General features: G+C 38.1%; 1 protein-coding gene across 1 annotated transcript in view; it reads right to left on the bottom strand.

Annotated features, from left to right (window-relative positions):
- Positions 1 to 19,862, bottom strand: part of LOC120524434 (cell adhesion molecule 2-like) — a 481,595-nt gene that overhangs the window by 103,696 nt on the left and 358,037 nt on the right. Inside the window, exon 6 of the mRNA XM_039746287.1 lies at positions 9,260 to 9,397. Within this exon, the coding sequence (XP_039602221.1) occupies positions 9,260 to 9,397 (138 nt within the window). The remainder of the gene's footprint in view (positions 1 to 9,259; positions 9,398 to 19,862) is intronic.

Consider the following 19,862-nt stretch of genomic DNA (forward strand, 5'->3'; position numbering starts at 1 on the left):
TCCCGCCTGGAGCATTGTGTGGGCATTAAAGGGACCTCATTGGATTGGTTCAAATCATACTTGTCTGGCAGAAGTTTTCCTGTCAATATTGGTGACTGTAACTCCTCCTCTGTATCTTTCCACTGTGGAATTTCTCAGGGCCTCTCCTTTTTTCTCTACATATTCTTCCCCTAGGATCCATTTTAAGAAAATATGGTATTTTTTTTATTGTTATGTGGATGACACCCAAATCTACTTGGCCTTAAAACAGGACGATAACTCTTCAAAACCGTTGTTGGACTGCTTAGAGGACATCCAAGCCTGGATGGCCTTAAATTTTCTTAACTTTAATGAGAGTAAAATTGAACTTATCATTTTTTGACTGAGTAGGACCACTGATTCTATAGAAGAGAAAATTTTCTATATTAGCATAAATAGCATATTAACATAAATAGCCATAAAAAGTAGTTAAAAGCTTCTAAAACATTAGATTAAGCATAAATTAGAATGTTAAGCAAATAAGATAGGTCAAGCAAATATAGTTAACTAAAAAATCAGGCATATTTCATTTTCTAATAAAAAAGGAAGATTAGCAGTAAGGATAGAATAGGATTAAGAATGACACACAGAAACTACCCGAGGACAGGATAAGGAGGATGAGAACACCTGTGTTCAAGGCTGGGAAGCTGAGGAAAGATACCACATAAAAATTGGCTCTGGTAGGCACATAAGAAACCAGCTGGATTGGTGAATCAGCAAAAAGGCAGCAAAAGGTTTTTGCTATGAGCAAGGTCACAATGATGTAATGCATGAAAGAAAAATTAGTATATTCAGGCACTAGCAAACAAATATATTAGAATATATTAGAAATTAACTTTAGCATAGAAATTCAGGCAAATCAAGCATGCCAAGCAAATTATTAAATAAAAGCATATACCATATTTCTTTTTAATTAAAGCTTAGCTTCAGGCCACCATTCTAACATAGTTTGAAAGGCTTAGAAAAGGAAATGACACCATAAAAGCCCAAATATGGAAAAAGGAAAACACCTGCCCGGCCAAAGACCAATGAGAATTAAGCAAAACAGAAACTAGAGTTGAACAATGGACAGTAAGAACAGGTGCAGAATGAGCTAATTTAATGAGGTCAAAGTGATAAGAAATTATATATAAAGTTTTGGGTTTTGAACTGTTCCGGGTTCAGCTCAATTTGGCCGTTTTGGGTCGAGTCCGTGTTGTTATTTGTATTGTTTTATTGCAATAAAGCTTTAAAACTCTGTTTGCCTATCCAAAGTCCTAATAGCCTTCATTTTCAGGTAAAAAGCCTTCTGGTGACAATTTTCACCACAACAATTCCCCCCATTTACTAGGTCCCTTGGAACTTTTTGTTAAGTCCTCCACAAGGAATTTGGATATAGTTATGGATGATGAAATTAAAATGGACAATCAAATTAGTTGGGTAATAAAATCAAGTCTTTTTCAACTAAGACTTAACCAGAGTCAAGACCATTGTATTATTTGATGATTTTGAGAAAGTTATACATGCTTTTATGTCATCGCGACTTGATTACTGTAATGCCCTGTATTCTGGGGTTAGTCAGGCTTCTCTCTCCCACCTTCAGCAGGTACAAAATGCTGCAGCACATCTCTTAACAGGCACTAAGAAGTGTGATCATGTCATCCCAATACTTGCATCCCTCCATTAGCTTCCAGTACAGTTAAGAATTAATTTTAATTTTCTCCTGTTTACTTTTAAAGCTATAAAAGGAATGGCTCCCACCTACCTTAATGACCTAATTATTCTGTACACCCCAGAAAGGTCTTCCAGGTCTGCTGATCTGTTTTTGTTGACTGTCTGAAAGGCTAGACTAAAACAGAGAGGAGACTGGGCTTTCTCTGTCCTGGCTTAGAAACTATGGAATGGTTTACCCCTGAATGTTAAGATAGCCCCCTCACTGCCTGTTTTTTAATTACATCTTTAAGCTTATTTTTATTCCCTGGCTTGAGAGTTGTTTGTTTACCATTTGTCCTGATTTTAAAATTGTTTGTCATTTGTTTTATTTATTGTTGTTTAAATTCTTACTTTTTTGTGTTATGTGGTATATGGTTTGTACATCACTTTGGGTTAAATTCCTATTGTTTTAAAGTGCTCTAAAACTAAACATGAAATAAACAGGAAATGAGGTAAGGTGGCACCTGCCTTCTTTGGAACAGGACCAGTGCAGGAGGTTTTCCACAGCTGTGGCATGTTCTGAAGCCTTAGGGATAGACTGAACAGGTGGCAGAGGACAGAACAAAGTTGGTCAGCACACGCCTTAAGAACTTTAGGACTAACGTACTGCTGTTTGGTCTCTTTACTTGGACTTCAGTTATGGACAGTCCACACTGATGGAGACAGGTGGACTTGTCATTAGCCATTCCAGTTGACATAGTAGGAGTTGTTGATGTAGTAGGGATGTTGTGGGAAGACTTGTCATTGGAAGAAGGTGGCAGTGGGAGGGAAAATCTATTAAAAATTGGTTAAGGGCATTAGCTTTATCTACATTCCCTTCTATCACTTTAGCCCTGAATTGCTTGAGTCCAGTAATTATACCCAGTCCATTCCAGATGGGGCCGGCTCTACATTGGGGCAAGAGGGGGCAATTTCATCTCTTGTTCGCTCTTTCCCTCTGTGCTCTGTCTGTGCACTGGCACACACAGCACCTGGCAGAGATCCCCTACTCACCCTCCCCCCAGCTAAATATCCAATCACTGTTAGTATGCAAATGACTCGGTGTCAGGTTTCTCAGTAGGCAGGGGGTCTCAACAGTGGGAGGCTTTGAGGAAGCAGCAAATCTCTGTCATCAAAATCATAGCGACTTGTGAGATAATTAACAACAACTAAAGAATGCATCTATAGTTGTACAGTCAATAGTGGACTAGTCCATTGTTCTTCTCACAGTTTCAGTCTGGTAGAGAAGTATTTTTTTCTTGATCCCACAAGCACCACTGTGAGCCTGTCTGCTGCATAGAGCCGACTGGAGGACCTGTGTCTGTCAGACCCCGACACAAAGCCCTGCCCCAGCTTTCAACTCTGCACTCAGCAGTTTTCTCGTTTCATATACTGATGTAATCACAGCAATTTTATTAAATCTTATTCACTTTCCACCCCAGCTTCCAGCAGCTCACAAAAGGAAAGTTAATGCTGTAAGATGCACCTTTTTTTCCAAGCTTTTAAAAAGTGGCGCTGCTCCTGCCTGTACCAATAGCAGTAGCAATGATGCTGCTGGTACATCAGAGACAGCAGCTAGCAAGTCTACTCCTGTGGCATCAACAGGCACTGCTTCTCCTGTACCTCTGCCAACAATTGCTGCCCCAAAGCAACCCGCTCAGCTACCCAGTGACTTAAATGGCAATACACCATCCCAGCCAATACTGGGTAGTTACCCCAAATGTGTATTTGGTGGTACAACATTAAGATCATTCAATCCTGCCTGGTACTGCACACGACCATGGCTGGAGTACTCTGTGTGGGATGCATGCTTCTGTTTCCCTGTGAAATATGGCAGCACTGTTAATGAGAGGGATGTAGTTTTTACCTTAACTGGTTTTAACAACTGGAAAGCAGCACTTGATCGAGACAAGGCTACAGAGGCATGTGTCCAGCCACAACCATGTGCATGCTTCAACCATCTGGACTGAGCATAAAAGCAGAGAGGCCACAGGGGGACTGTGGATTCAATGTTGGTTGGTAAAACACAACTTGAAAAAAACATTACTATGTCAAGAGTATTGGTAGTGCTATAAGGTTTCTCTGTGTAAATGAGTTGGGGCTCCGTGGGACTGCAGAAACCTTGAGACATGATGCAGTGGGTAATGATGATGACATTGCTTCAGGTATTTTTCTAAAACTGATGGAATATACCTTAGAGAAGGATGAGAAGCTAGCAAGCATTGCTAAGGGTATCCCAAAAAATGCAAAATACACATCTAAGGATATCCAAAATGAAATTATCCAAACACTGGCTGACATGGTGCTTGGAGAGGTCAGGAAAAAATATGAAAGTGCTGATTCTGCAGGGTTTTGCCTCAAAAGTGATGGGACCAGGGATAGGTGCAATGTGGAAAATTGTCTGTGATAATACGGTTTGTCAGAAATTCCATGCCAGAGGAGCATCTTATTGGGTTGCTTGACTTGCAACAACTTGATGCAGAGTACATCACCTCTGAGATACTGTTACACCTTTCTGATGCTGGCTACAGTGCTGACAGTATACTTAGCCAGTGTTATGATGGCTTCTGTGATGATGGGGTTAGAGGTGGTGTACAAGCTCTGCTCCAAAAGAGCTTGACAGATATGTCCCATACATCCACTGCTACAACCACCAACTGCACTTAGTGGTTGTGCATGCCATGCAGAGTGAGCCGTGTGCAAAAGATTTTTAGCCTATCTAGTTCACTCTACAACTTTTTTCACCACCACTATGTGCTCAATAAACATGATGCACCTTGTCTAAAAAGGCTGCTTGAGATCAGATGGACAAGCCACTATGAGGTGACAAGGTGCACTGTGGACAATCAAGAACAAATCCTTAGTATCCTATCTGAGATGACAGAGGATGATGATGCTGCAGTTGACCTGTGCACCGAGGCATCAGGCCTGCTATGCCAAATTAAGAGGCATCACTTCTTTGAGATTGGAAAGTTCCTAGTGTGGGTGCTTGGTGTCTTGAAACCAGCAAATGCTATTCTACAGTCTCAGTCAGTTGATCTGTGCACTGCTTCTGAGGTTGTTAGTGCAGCACTGGGCTCTTTAAAAACATCCGTGAGGATGACTGTTGGGGAGTGTCATCTCCTGCTGAGGATGAGTCACATCCAACAAAGAGAAGGAGAACAATGAGCAAACACCTGGGTCAAAGTGTTGTGCTCTCAACTTTGGGCCATACAGACTCTGGTGACCCTGCCATTTCCCCCCATCAGTCTCTGAAAAGATCCCTCCTCAAATCCTTGACAGGGCCATTTCAGAAATGGAAACTAGATTTTCACACAAGAATATTGACCTGATGAGAGCCATATCTAGTCTTGCACCCAAATCTAGCGCATTTCTAGATCCCACCCTGTTGCACCCTCTGGCTGTGATGGCTGGCACTGTAGCAGATGTTGTAAGTCTGAAAATGAAGTTCTTGTGGCAAAACAGATGCTGCTCAAAAAATGTTCAAAGGAAACAGACCTGTCCACTGTGTGTAAACTCCTGCAGGAGTACAAGGAAGCCTTTCCTGAGTTGCATAAATTGTATGTAACAGCCCTGGTAATTGGTGTGTCTTCAGCATCGTGTGAGAGTTCCTTCTCCACTTTGTCACGGGTCCTAAACCCCTATCGTTGCACCATGTTACATAAAAGAAAGAGGAATTTGGTGATCTTGGCCAATGAGAAGTCCATAACAAATAAGTTGGATATGGATGAATTTGTAAGAGTTTTTGCAAAGGGAAATAGGGACTGTTGTAGAGTGGATTGAGGAGAAAGGAGAGTGGAGCTGTTCAGTTGCAAACAGAAAGTTCAGTTGCTTGCAAAACAAACAAGCTTAAAATAAGACAAAAAGAAAAAAAAGAAGAAAAAATTTAAAATTTTCTGTTCTACAAATTAGTTTGAGAATTGTAGAAAAAAACATGGTGATTTTTTTTTTAATTACTATGCCAACTGTTTTTAGTTTTGTAAATATTGGCTATATTGAGAGGTCTTATTTTATTTTTACTTTATTTTGAAAATTTATTTGAGAATTAGGCCATCCAATTAAGGTAAATGTCATGTTTTTAGTTGTTATAATCTAATGAGGAATATTTTATTTTATTTTTTGTTGTTTTATTTTTCAGGTTTCCTCCCGTGGGATTGCCACGTTATCGTGGTCATGGGGTTTGCGTGCATCAGTGACCCTAAGAACTACACCAGCAGAAGCTTAGCCTTCAGGTGGGACACCCAAGTTGCACAGGTCTTAGGGTAGAGGCCTGACAAAGTGCAATCCAATTACATGACAAAAACAGTTATCCAGAGCAGCCCCACCCACACCCTAACCCCTTTCCTGCCTCCGTCGCCACCATGTGCCCCCTTCACATTTCTGTCTACCCCCTCATATATGCCTGTCTAGAACCGGCCCAGATTCCAGACATCCTTCATGATATTCTGGGTGAGTTTGCTTTCTATTTTAGCTTTGTCGGCATCTTTTCCTTCATTTAGCTTTTTCTTTAGTATAAGCTGTATGTCCTTTAAAGCCATTTTGTCACCTGATTTGAATACTCTCTTTTTCTCATTCATGAGACCTTTTAACTCCCTAGTAATCCAGTGCTTGTTGTTTGGAAAGCAACACACTGTCTTTGTGGGCATCACAGTGTCTACACATAAGTTAATGCAGTTTGTGATGCAGTGACAAAGTCTCTCAATATCGTACCCATGTGACTTGCACATCATTTCCCAGTCTGTCATTTGGAAGCAGTCATTAAGAGCCATTTCAGCCTCCAGGCTCCAGTTCCTCACTGTTCTGATGGTAACAGTTTGTTGTCTAATAACAGATTTATAGCTAGGAATAAGATGAGTCAGACTCTGGTCAGAGTTGCCCAAAAGAGCAAGCAAATTATCCTTAAAGGCATTTTTAACATTTGAATACAGCAAGTCCAGCTTGTTATTTCCTCTAGTGAAACAGATCAATAACTGGTAGAAATTTGTCATTGTTCTTTACAAAGTCACATGGTTGAAGTCACCACATATTATAACTGCAAAGTCAGAGTGAGTCATTAAAGTGGTGACAGACTAAATCATTTCCATTGTTAGACCCCCATTTGCAGAGGGAGGAATATAATTTATCTCCCTGAACAAATAATGTAGATGAGTTTACAGCCAGAATGTCAATGTCTGAATTACAAACTGTAGTTTTAACTGTAATATGCTCCCTTTTACATCATTCCTTATTCACATAGATGACCAGTCCCCCTCCTGTCTTTTTAACATACCGCACTGGGTCTCTATTTGCTCAAATAAAATGAACTAGGCCCAGCATTAAAACTGTGTCAGGTATATCATGTTTAAGCCAGCTATCCGTAAACCACTATACTTGTATGCTCCATGGCTCGCTATAAGGGCAGATGGTTCATCTATCTTGTTTGAAAGCTGATGAACATTTCCCGTTACAATAGATGGTTAAGCTAAATCCTTTTCACTTTATATTTACTCTTACTCTGGCACGTCGCCTTCTTCATCTTTGGACAAACATGTCCTGTGGCAAAGTGTAACTGAGCTGCTTAGGCACTCACGATCACAATGCAAATAGCTGATTATGGGAGTATATAATACACCCCACTTTCATTTTCTTAGTGTTACTTACTGTTTCATGTGTTGCAGACCTAAGACAGCTTTTGTGTCCTCTTCGTGACTCCATCCAAATTGCAAGCCTGTTTAAAGTGCAGTAATGACCAACTGGTACCTGGGTTTGTGTGCAATGCAGTTCATTGGTAAATTTTAAATCCATTTAAGTTCCCTTTATCCGATTTCTAGTAGCTGCTATCAGTGACAACCAAGAGGTTAGATCAATTATAATTTTAAATAAGACTAGTAACAAGTAATTAAGTTCAGAAAAAAAGAAAAACAGTGAGATATATGAGCTTCTGTAACAAAGGGTGCTGTGTTCACATTGTGAAAAGACAAGTAATGTTTCAGGGATGAATACTAAAGGTGAAGGATAAACAGAGTTTGCAAAACTGGCAGTAGAATTTATAAAAAAGACAAGGTAAATCTGAGTTCAGAATTGTAAATAATAATATCAAACACATGGCAACACTTGGCAAGTTAGGATTGTGTAAATTAAGCAGGTTATCACTAAGCAATTATGCAGCCACTTGTAATACCAAATAAAGGCTCCACACATTGAAGAAGAATGTATTCTCTTTTTGTTTAGTGTTTAGCCTGTTTTTAGGAGAGGCTATATTTAGCACATTTGGTATATTGCTCAAATAATGAAAACATACTATTAATATTCAAATCTCTAAAAGTACCAATGACATGCATATGCTTCTGTATGTTCTAAGAAGGATGAAAATATATTAAGGGTGTAATGATACCCATATCTCACAGTACAATATGTCGCTCAATTTTAGGTTCACAATATCATCATGCAATATATTAATGATGTATTCCTGCCTGACATTGTTGTAATTCACAATTGTTATTTTTGACTGCTTTGATAGTCAATGTAGGATGCACCTCGTTTAAAAAAATAAAAAAGTAAAAAAGCAGCAGAGAATTAACAGAGGGACACAGCAAATCAAATATTACTGAAAAACATGGATATAATTCCAAATAAAAGTAAAATACTGGTTGGTGGTAAGAGTTTTCAAACATTTCCGAGCAGAAGCTTGATAATATAGCAAAAAAAATGAAAACCTTTTGAGACAAATTGCTTTGATTTTCATCACAACATGTTGTCTATGCAGAAGAGTATCACTTACTGCTCTGTTGCTGCTATTGTACTTGAAAAACAGTACAAAGAGCTCATGACAAATAAGGTTAATATGTAAAAATGAGTCCATCAGTAACAATTCTGCACTAGTACTAGATACTTACTGAGTACAAATTAAATGTACATTATTTTATTGATTTTGTGACGAACCAAGTTATTTCTGTATTAATGTTTACATTAATGTAAAGCATACTGAAAGTTCTACAGAATTTCTTGCATATGCATTGTATCTTCTTATATAATACGCTACTGTGGCTGGCCATTTATCTGTCCAGGATTTTAAATCACCTGTAGCTCGCAAACTATTTGAACTATTGACCTGAAATTTGGTACACATATACTACGTGACGTCTACTATCCGCTTTCGAGATCATGATTGACCTCCAAGGTTATTCCTCTTTTTATTTTTATTTTATTTTATTGTAGAATCAACTCTCGGCAGCGGGCAGCAATGCAGCTGTGTGGTGCATGCATACAGGCGCCATTCTCATCCCTACCACCTTCGCTGTCACTTCCCCTACCTCTTCATATCTTAAATCATTCTTGAGGCAGATTGAAGACTTACGTGCCAACTTAAGTGAAAAATGAAGGAAAATGTATTTGCAACACAAGTTACAGACTTAATCAGTTTTAATGCGAAAAGATGCTGATCAAAGAAGAGAAGAAGCGGGCCTCTGAGGTGGAGAATGAATGCTAAACGTACAGAGAAAGAATAAGAAAACTATGAATGCTCAAGTGAAGTGTATTCACTGCACATTATCGTGAAGTGTGCCATTACTGGTCTTTTTATATTTCTTACCTTTAATTTCTTTATCATTTTTGAACCAACGAATATCAGCTGCTGGTTTGCTGCCTGAGGTCTTGCATGTAAGAGTGATTTTATCTCCTTCTTGTGTTGGTTTTTTAAGTCCATTAATCTCTGGCTTTTCAGGGACACCTGCAAAAAATAATTTAATTTCAGTAGTTACCATTACATGTTTTTACTCTAAAAATAACAAGCTGCACTATAGCAATTCAGACAGAGAATATCATCGTGGTTTACACAGTAACTGGCACATTTTATTCATAAAGAAGAGATCCATGGGAGATATTTACGAGAGAAAACCAAAAATCATATAACCAGGCGAAGATGGCAGTAGAATAACAGGAGAGAGACAGGGACACCGAAATGCTGAAGGCAAAAAAGAACTGTTGCAAGATCCAAGACTAGACTAGAGAGGAGAGGAAAGAATAGGTTTCAAACACCTGAAACAGCAAAGAGGCAATGGTTAAGGCTTTGGACTTAAAACACTGAAGCTGTGAGTTCAAATCTCGCTACTGTCAATGTGTGACCATGGGCAGGTCACTTCACCTGTTTGTGCTCCAATTAGGAAAAAAAAAGTGTAAAAAGTGTTAAAAAAAAAAGTGTAATAAGTGTCTAAAATGTTGTAATTCATCCATCCATCCATTATCCAACCCGCTATATTCACCTTGGATAAAGCCGTCAGTCAAGTAATAATAAACTTACTTATCTAAGAAAAGGCATACTTAAGATATCATTGACAATATTAGACTGGGTATGAATTTGAGAAGCTTCGGTGTTGTTAAGAATGACCACAAGATGATCAAATTAAACACCATTCTTAAAAAACAGTAATACTGAGAATGATCTCTACCAAGAATTTAATACGGTACAGCAGCTCAGTGAGAGAACCTTTGCTCCACTGAGAGTGAACTTATGCTCTTTAGATTAAAAATGAGGAAAAACAGTAGATTAGACTTGTTTTTGCACAAATAAAATTTCTGAGACTGACCAATCCATGACCGAATACAAACATCTTAACTTTTCTTATAAATGTACTGCAGTGAACAGAAAATATTAAATGGAAAAATTAAAGTAAAGCAGCTGCCTGGAATTTAAACTGACAAGTAAAACTGAAGATATGTCATTTATTCAAATTTTCGGAGTAACAGTTTAAAACTAAGGTGAATAAACTGGAAAAAAGGAAAAAAAAAACCCTATGGAATGGTTAATCAGTAATTTGCTTCCTCTGGAATTGTGTCATCATGTGGCACCAGGATCATAACAAAAAAGATGCCCTCTGAACTATGGAATTGAGGACAAGAAAGCTAGAGTACCAGTAATGTATGATCACTAATGTAAATGCAGAAGTTCGACATTTGTTTTTGAAATGCTTGATAGCCAATAAGTTGTATGGAAAAAACTAACTATTTCATGGAGTATCGGCTTGTACTAGGCCATACAGTACTGAAACAAGACAGGTCCCTACTAAGAGCTACAAAAGCATTTTTAAAATGTTACATATTTGCAACAAATTTTTAAGTGTTAGGTAATGCATGGAAGAAATGATGTGCTTTTATTTTATCACATGCAGGTAATTTAAGATATGACCCTACTGGGTATTTTCTATGTATTGTATATACAGAACCTCAGTACAGTTAACTGTCATGAGGGCTTTGTTTTTGCAGCAGGAATACATTTCAGCATTAATTTTTGTTCTTAAAAGGAGTCTGATTATGTTTCATGTTTTATTTAGGGGTTTTCTGTTCCCATTAGGAATATATTAGGTGCTAAATAGTATTTTCATTTATTATTTTGATTGTTATTTGTTCAGTAGTTATGTTTTCTTTAGGGGTTTTCTATTGTCATTATGGCCTATATTAGGTGTTAAATAGTATTTTCTTTTATTATTTTCATTGTTTTTTGTTTAGTAGTTATCAGAAGACATGATGGAGTAACAAGTTATAGCTTGTAGGGTGTGGTGTTTATGACTTATTTTGTATATCATTTCCTCATTTCTTTTTCCTTCTTTATATGTTTCAATAAAACGTTTTGATATTTTTCATGGTCTTATATTTTATTTCCTATGTGGCAGAAATCTAACATCTTATTAAAGAAAGAAACATCCTCTAACAGGACCATTCAGTAATCAGGCAGGAGAAAGTTGTTCATTGTATCTTTTAATTACTCCTCAAAAAAATGCCTTAGAGGGAGCATTCAAAAGCAGTAAGTTACAGCATGGTCAAAGTGATCAGAATGGTCAGAGAAACAAAGAATAGAGGTTCATTTTATAAACTGTTGAATGCACATATAGTGTCAATCAATGTATACATTCTTCGACCTTTGAGTTGTGCCACCACCCTTGACATTTCTGTGCATATAACTGTCTATTCTCGTTTATAGGACATCTGCTGATTTCTTAGTCATCTCTTAGTCATCCTTCAGTACATTTTGTATATTACATCAACCTTTCTTCTGGTAAATTATTTACTTGTCCATCTCAGTATTTTTCCTAAATCAGTTCTTATATTTCAATGTACATTTTGTTGTCCACTTGACCTTTATCTAGTTTCCTGTATCTGGTTTCCTGGAGTGCCTCAACAGGTTTCTGACATCTATGAAGAGGTTAGATTAGAGGTTAGGAGCACACGTTGATACAGCGCATTGTTGCACCCACCACATGACAAACCAATTCAGGATCCAAAAATTAGGAACCAAGTGCAGCCATGTGACATATGACACCTCAGCACCACACTGGCTTAGATGGATTGGAACCAGTGTGAGGTTTTTTATGGTGGCTGGAGTGCCAATTCTGCCTCCAACTCCCAGGTTTTACCCTGCGGGTTGGAGGGCCGACAGCCTTTGTTATTTCTTTAAGATTAATTCCATGTTAACTTAAAATTATTCTTCCTCACCCAGGTTATGATATTCTCTAGTCCAATGTTTCTCCACCTTTTTGGTATTCAACTCACTGTTGCCCATGACAGTGTCTTCTTTCCAATGTAAGTGAATCACGACTGTGACTCACTACCATTATAAATAATAGCAACTTGTGGCCCACTGGTTGGAAAATACTGCTGTTGTCATTACTCTAAAATTAAAAAAAAAAGCTGTAGTTGATGACCTGTTTAAAAAATGCAATAAATAAATAAATAAATAAAAGTGAAGTAGAGATGGTGTAATAGTCTCTAGTCAATTTTCTGTTTTGTTTCTAGTAAATCACAAGTATTACCAGCATGCTTTGTCTTTAGTTACTACTAAATGTGCCTGCAACTCATTATTTTTTAGTGTTTAACCAAGACATTTCTGTGTTTTACATAACTCCTAATTTTGACACTGTACCTGCCTAAATAACAACCATTTGATCAGTGAGCTTAGAAAATACTTCACTGTGCATCGGTCAATGCACAATGCAAATAATAAATGCATGATCCTTCAACTAGCCCCAGTTACTCAGGCTTCCTGTACAATATCTCAGATATATTGTCAGATTTTCTATGAGTTACAATTTCTATTTGCTCACCACACTGTTATTCTGCTATTTCACTTATGACTGTAGTGCCAAGCAAAATAAATAAAGTTTGCTAATGTTTTGTCAAGGAGTGGGTACACACAACAGGATCTGTTCTGCACAGGACATTAGCACTGTGATAAATGCCACTTGCCAGCTACGGACTCTCAACATCTGGATTACAAAGGCCCTTGAATTTAGCTATTTTACATCGTGAGCATTAGAAGAACCCGTGCACTCTTCTGCGCAGGGACAGCTTTTAAACACAGCAAGCAGAGTGCTTCTTGGTGACTTAAGTTGAGTTTTTTCTCACTCAGTTCCCACTATTTTGCACACCATCAACAGGCCACTACACTAGTGTAAGGTGACAGAAATATTTAACTATTTGCTCAAGCCATTATATTGAATTGTTAACCTGCTTCTTAAAAACAGAATAAAGTAAGACTGATTAACTGGTGATTCTCAAACATGCTGTATAGAACTTTTAACTTTGAAACAAGCCATGCTAATAATTATTTAAAGTTCTCAAAGTGCAATTTTAGTTACTGAAGTCTTAATTGTATATTTGGTGTCTTTTAATAGATAGTAGTGCAAAGTGCTAGGTATCAATTCAAAGTCTCAATCTTTATAATTGATTTTATTCAATTCTTATAGAATTTAAAAAGGTCACTGTCAAACATTGTATTTATTATTTCTGGTATGTGCAAAAAAAACCAGCTTTATTTATTTGCCTGGGGTAAATAAGATTAGCATGGCATCGTCGTAGGAAAAGAACACAATATTGTAGTGTAAATATGACAGTAGTTTTAAAATAATTGATTGTTTAGGTAATCATTATTAACTCCATGCATAGGGAGGCTTTTAAGTTTGAGATACATGCTGCACAGTGCTAGAGAAAATCTTCAATATTACTTAGACAAGACATCTGCATTCCCAAAATGCATTCTGAGGCAAAATGCAACATCTCTCAAGAAACTTTGCACAGGCTTGAAGGTACTCATCCTCAACTGTATCTTTAAAGAAAGTACTCTTAAATACAACTCTTTTCTGTGTTGTATTTTGTTTTATTATTTATGATGATACTTTATTATTGCAATAGTAAAAACATTTATTTGGCTGGGTCAAGGTATAGGGCTTAAGGCATACAGAGTCAATGATTGTCATATTCCCAAAGGGGATAGCGGCTGAGCGGAGATACCTTTAACTGGAAGCAGTGTGATAGAGTGAATCTATATACAGTAGAGTGGCATAGGCTTTGAGTGACGCTCAGGTCTGAAGAAAATCATTTGGTCTGCTCATGGCAACCTAATAAGTGTCTTTGCTTAAGGCAGTTGTCCATGCACAGATAAAATTGTACATGTGGAGTGCTATAAAGAAGAAAAAACTAGCATTCATACGAGTGTACATATATGCACACATATCATAGTCAGCTATACTACTTAGTGTATATGAACTAAAATACACCTGTACAATGATACAGGTGCTCACACAACAGTCTAAGGACAGACAGTTACCAATGATGAGACAGCCCTTTGAAAAGAGGACAATTTCCTTATTGAGCAGTGCAAAGTGAGCAAAACAATGAGGAGACTTAGAGGGGGTCACTGACGTCAATGGGAATACAGTAGAAAGTTTGAATAGCTTCAGAGGCTCTCCTCTTATCAAAAGGCTGCTTCACTTTGTAATGAAATTCAGGAAACTTGATGTTTTAGCGGGGTAAATAGTGTTATTCAATGTTTGTACTGAGTGCGTTTTGTTTCCATCATCCCGTTTGCTGTTTGTGTGCGTTAGTAAATGTCGTCCCCATAAATACAAGGGGGGCGGATGATGGAAAGAGACAACACCCCCAAATTGGAAAACACCTGTTAACGATCAATCAATCACATCTGGCAGTACTATATAAACAATTGGGAGAGAACAGAGGAAAGGGAGGAGAGAGACGAGGATCTCATTTCACCACAACGCATCAACTTACCTACTGTTTACCACATCGCGCCATTGCAACCAGTTTGTTTTCATTCCGCCGGACTGACTTCAATTCCCTCACCACCAGAGACCTCAGGGTCTGATTACATCATCCACCGCAAGCCGAGGATTCACGGTGAGGTTGCTCCATTTATTCCGAGAAATACAAACGCATCTCTTATCAGTTGACCAGTCATCCGCATTCAGGACAGTTGTACACTCGGACTCAAGTTCAATATCATTGCCATTTTCTGTGTTCATTTATTGCTGTGTTTTGTGTTTGTTATATGTTACTGGGGCAAGGGAGGGTTTGTCATTGAGTATATATATAGTGTTGTCACAGTATTGCTCTGGTGGAGGGATATGCATATACTGTATATTCTACATGGGGTATGTGCAATAGTGTTTTGTTGTGTTCTGTTTTAATATATTCACTTATTTTTACATATCTGCTTTTCTTTTGTGCATATGTTTACACTGTTGATTGTGGGGGAAAAGTTTATTGGTTAGAGGTACAGCTTGATATACAAGATTTAGCCTCAGTAATTTATCCAGGCCACAGAGGTGTAGCTGCCAGCTGGGAAAGGGGTCGGCTGTTACAATGTGTCCCTCTGTGCTCTCACTAACTCAGATGCTCAAGGAAGACAGGAGAGCACAGTGCCTATCAGCATCTCAGCCTTATGACAATTGCATCGTGTCAGACAGTTTAGCCCAGCAGCAAGTCATTAAATCATCTGAATTCTTTACTGTGACCAAGCTCCTATTCATAGATTAAATTTACAACATGAAATTTCTGAGTAAGGCACTTTCAATCACCTTAAATTGCACATAACTATTATGCATTGCAATGTTTCACATACACAAACAAAAATAACAGTTTACAATACATAAGTAAGATACTTAAATAATAGTTAAGTTCCTCTGATTTTTTTCTGTTTCAAAAATTGTTCAAAGAAAGAAAACTAATGTGTCGTAGGCAAAAATGCTTTACAGGAAAATAGATAAATCTAGTCCTACTAAATGGCATCTTTATTCAAACCTGGTGCAATGTATAAGGATTGAAACTGCATTCTTTGGAGGTGCTGCTACCACAATATATTTGAATGCCTCACTGAGAATTCTGTGGGATGCTTCTCTGGGAAGGTCTATGGCAGGTTACTAGAAAGGAGGATTTGTCTGTTGGTTGAAATTTGGATTCAGCAGAAGCAATGTGGATTTCAGATCCTTGCCCTCACTAGAATTCTGGAAGGTTCATGAAAGTAAGCTCAACCACGTGTACATGTGTCTTGTGAACTTGGAAAAGGCATATGATCTTGTCCCTCATGGTGTTCTGTGGGGGAAATGGGGGGCAGTTGCTTCAGAAATACTGGGTAGTGGGCCAGCTGTTACAGGCTATTAGGTCCCTGTACAATTGAAGTGAGTGTTTTGTAAGGCAAAATTGTTCCTGGTGAGAGTGGAACTGCTCTAGGTCTGCTCTTTGTCACAAATCTAATTCATAATGTTTATGGACAGAATTTCTAATCACATCCAAGGGGTGGAAAGGTTCCAGTTTGGTGACCTCAGGACTGAATCTCTTCTTTTTGCAGATAAGGTAGCCCTGTTGGCTTTATTGGATGGTGACCTCAGGTGCACATATGACAGTTTACTGCTGAGTGTGAGGTGGTCTGAATGAGGTTCAACACATCCAAGTCTGAGGTCATGGTTCTCAAACAGAGAAGGGCAGAGTACACTTTTGAGGTTGGGCAGGAGGTGGTACCTAAAGCAAAGGAGTTTAAGTATATTGGTGTACTACTACATAACTTAGGGAAGAAGGGAGTGAGAGATTAATGGGTGGACTGGAATAATTTTAAAATTTAAGTACTGTGGTGCTTGAAAGTTTGTGAACCCTTTAGAATTTTCTATATTTCTGCATTAATATGACCTAAAACATAATCAGATTTTCACTCAAGTCCTAAAATTAGATCAAGGAGAACCAGTTAAACAAATGAGACAAAATATTATACTTGGTCATTTATTTACTGAGCAAAATGATCGAATATTACATATTTGTGAGTGGCAAAAGTATGTTAACCTCTAGGATTAGCAGTTAGTTTGAAGGTGAAATTAGAGTCAGGTGTTTTCAATTAATGGGATGACAATCAGATGTGATTGGGAACCCTATGTTATTTAAAGAACAGGGATCTATCAATGTCTGCTCTTTACAACACATGTTTGTGGAAGTGTATTGTGGCACGAACAAAGGAGATTTCTGAGGACCTCAGAAAAAGAGTTGTTGATGCTCATCAGGCTGGAAAAGGTTACAAAACGATCTCTAAACAGCTTGGACTCCACCAATCCACAGTCAGACAAATTGTATACAAATGGAGGAAATTCAAGACCATTGTTACCCTCCCCAGGAGTGGTCAACCAACAAAGATCACTCCAAAACCAAGGCGTACAATAGTCGGCGAGGTCACAAAGGGCCCCAGGGTAACTTCTAAGCAACCAAAGGCCTCACTCACATTGGCTAATGTTCATGTTCATGAGTCCACCATCAGGAGAACACTGAACAACAATGGTGTGCATGGCAGGGTTGCAAAGAGAAAGCCACTGCTCTCCAATAAAAACATTGCTGCTCGTCTGCAGTTTGCTAAAGATCACGCGGACAAACCAGAAGGCTATTTGAAGAATGTTTTGTGGACGGATGAGACCAAAATAGAACTTTTTGGTTTAAATGAAAAGTGTTATGTTTGGAGAAAGGAAAACACTGCATTCCAGCATAAGAACCTTATCCCATCTGTGAAACAGGGTGGTGGTAGTATCATGGTTTGGGCCTGTTTTGCAGCATCTGGGCCAGGGCGGCTTGCCTTCATTGATGGAACAATGAATTCTGAATTATATAAGAGAATTCTAAAGTAAAATGTCAAGACATCTGTCCATGAACTGAATCTCAAGACAAGGTGGGTAATGCAGCAAGACAACAACCCTAAGCACACAAGTCGTTCTACCAAAGAATGGTTAAAGAAGAATAAAGTTAATGTTTTGGAATGGCCAAGTCAAAGTCCTGACCTTAATCCAATCGAAATGTTGTGGAAGGACCTGAAGCAAGCAGTTCATGTGAGGAAACCCACCAACATCCAAGAGTTGAAGCTGTTCTGTATGGAGGAATGGGCTAAAATTCCTCCAAGCCAGTGTGCAGGAATGATCAAAACATTTAGTTGCAGTTATTGCTGCAAAGGGGGGTCACACCAGATACTGAAAGCAAAGGTTCACATACTTTTGCCACTCAGATATATGTAATATTCGATCATTTTCCTTAACAAATAAATGACCAAGTATAATATTTTTGTCTCATTTGTTTACCTGGTTTCTCTTTATCGACTTTTAGGACTTGAGTGAAAATCTGATGATGTTTTAGGTCATTTATGCAAAAATATAGAAACTTCTAAAGGGTTCACAAACTTTCATGCACCACTGTAGATATGTTACCAGTCAGTTGTGTTGAAAAGAGAGGTGAGATGAAAGACAAAGACCACAATTTACTTTTTGATCTATGTTCCTACCATCATCAATGGCTATGAGGTTTGGGTAGTAACTGAAAGAACTAGATCACAGTTGCAAACAGTAGAAATGTACTTCCCTTGCAAGGTGTTTGGTCTCTTTTTAAGAGACAGGGTAAGTAGCGAAAACATTTTTGTGGCAGATCAAAGTAGAGCCACTGCTCATCCACATCACTTTCTTACCACTCTCACTACAACTGGACACTCCTTTTCAGCAACAGAATAATTGATCTTGGATCTCTGGAGTGAACATGGCATATATGTAGTGATGCATTCCTCTTCATCGTTTTCCAAGTCCCACATCACTAACATCTCTCTGTATAAGTCAGAAATACTAGAGTGAGAATATGTCTGAAATATGAAAATGGCATCAGGTTGTGTTAAGATAAGTGATTCCATCAGTGATTTCTTGAAATTCATAAAATCATCTTGGTATGCAGGAGTCCACTATCAGGCTACACCTTGCCTGAGAAGATGGTAAAGTGTGGTCACAATGCTAACCATTCCCCAAATAAATTTATGGAACTAGCCTACCATTCCTAAAGAATACTGTAAGATTTTCACATTAGTAGGACCAGGGTAGCCTTCAATGGCAGACATTTTTAAAATATTTGCCTTCACACAGGTGTGAATAGATGGCCTAAGAAAGAGCTGAGTCTGTAAAAAAAAATAACGTGTAAGTATTTAATGTTAAGTAGACTTGATCAAATCACTGAAATATAGTATTGAGATCATGAAGGTGTTTCAAAGCTTACAGAAAACAATGATATCATCTATGTAAACCTAATAAAATCTGCCATTTATCCCCCTGAATACTTATTCCATGAGAAGCTCACAGGAAAATCTATTGCATTTTTTTATTTAAATGGCATCACTCTAAACTGGAGCGTACTTGGGGACTGATGACTGCCATGTTCTTAATATTGCGTGCGTCCACACATACCTGACGATAACCTGATTGAAGATCTACAATACAAAAAAAAACAAAACACTGTAGATTCTGGACTCCAGTACTCAAAAGGCATTGCATTGCCATTTAAAACTTATTAATCTAAACAGAACCAATATGTCTCATACAGTCTGGGAATGAAAACTACTGGGGAGGCATAACTTAATTGAAAGGCTCAAGGTTGCCATTCTTAAACATACAATCTATTTTTATTAATTTCCTTCTTCAAACTCTGTAGGCTTTGTGACACACTGGTGCCCATTATTGATAGGGCATATATAACACTGCACCATCTCCGTACACCCCGATCAGGTAAGACCACCACTTTGGTAAACTTTGTATCTCAGAAACTGAGATCTAATACTGCTCTCAAGTGCCTTGTTTGTCTGGGAGAAATAATTGTGCAGTCAAAGCCCTCAAAGTTTTTCATCTCCTCAAACCTGAGAATCCCACCAGCCTGGATATATACTCCTTTAGCTATAATATCAATATCAATTCAATAGTCACTATAAAGTTTAGTCCAAAAAGTAATATCAAAGGGAGGTATGTATCTTCCAAAATATACACCACCTCCCAGGCAGTATCGTGGAAGAATAAACAATTCAGGTCTCTATGACTATTGCTGTAAATCCTCTCATAAGACAGAATGAATTTCAT

This window comes from Polypterus senegalus, chromosome 2 (assembly GCF_016835505.1).
Source record: "Polypterus senegalus isolate Bchr_013 chromosome 2, ASM1683550v1, whole genome shotgun sequence".
NCBI lineage: Eukaryota > Metazoa > Chordata > Cladistia > Polypteriformes > Polypteridae > Polypterus > Polypterus senegalus.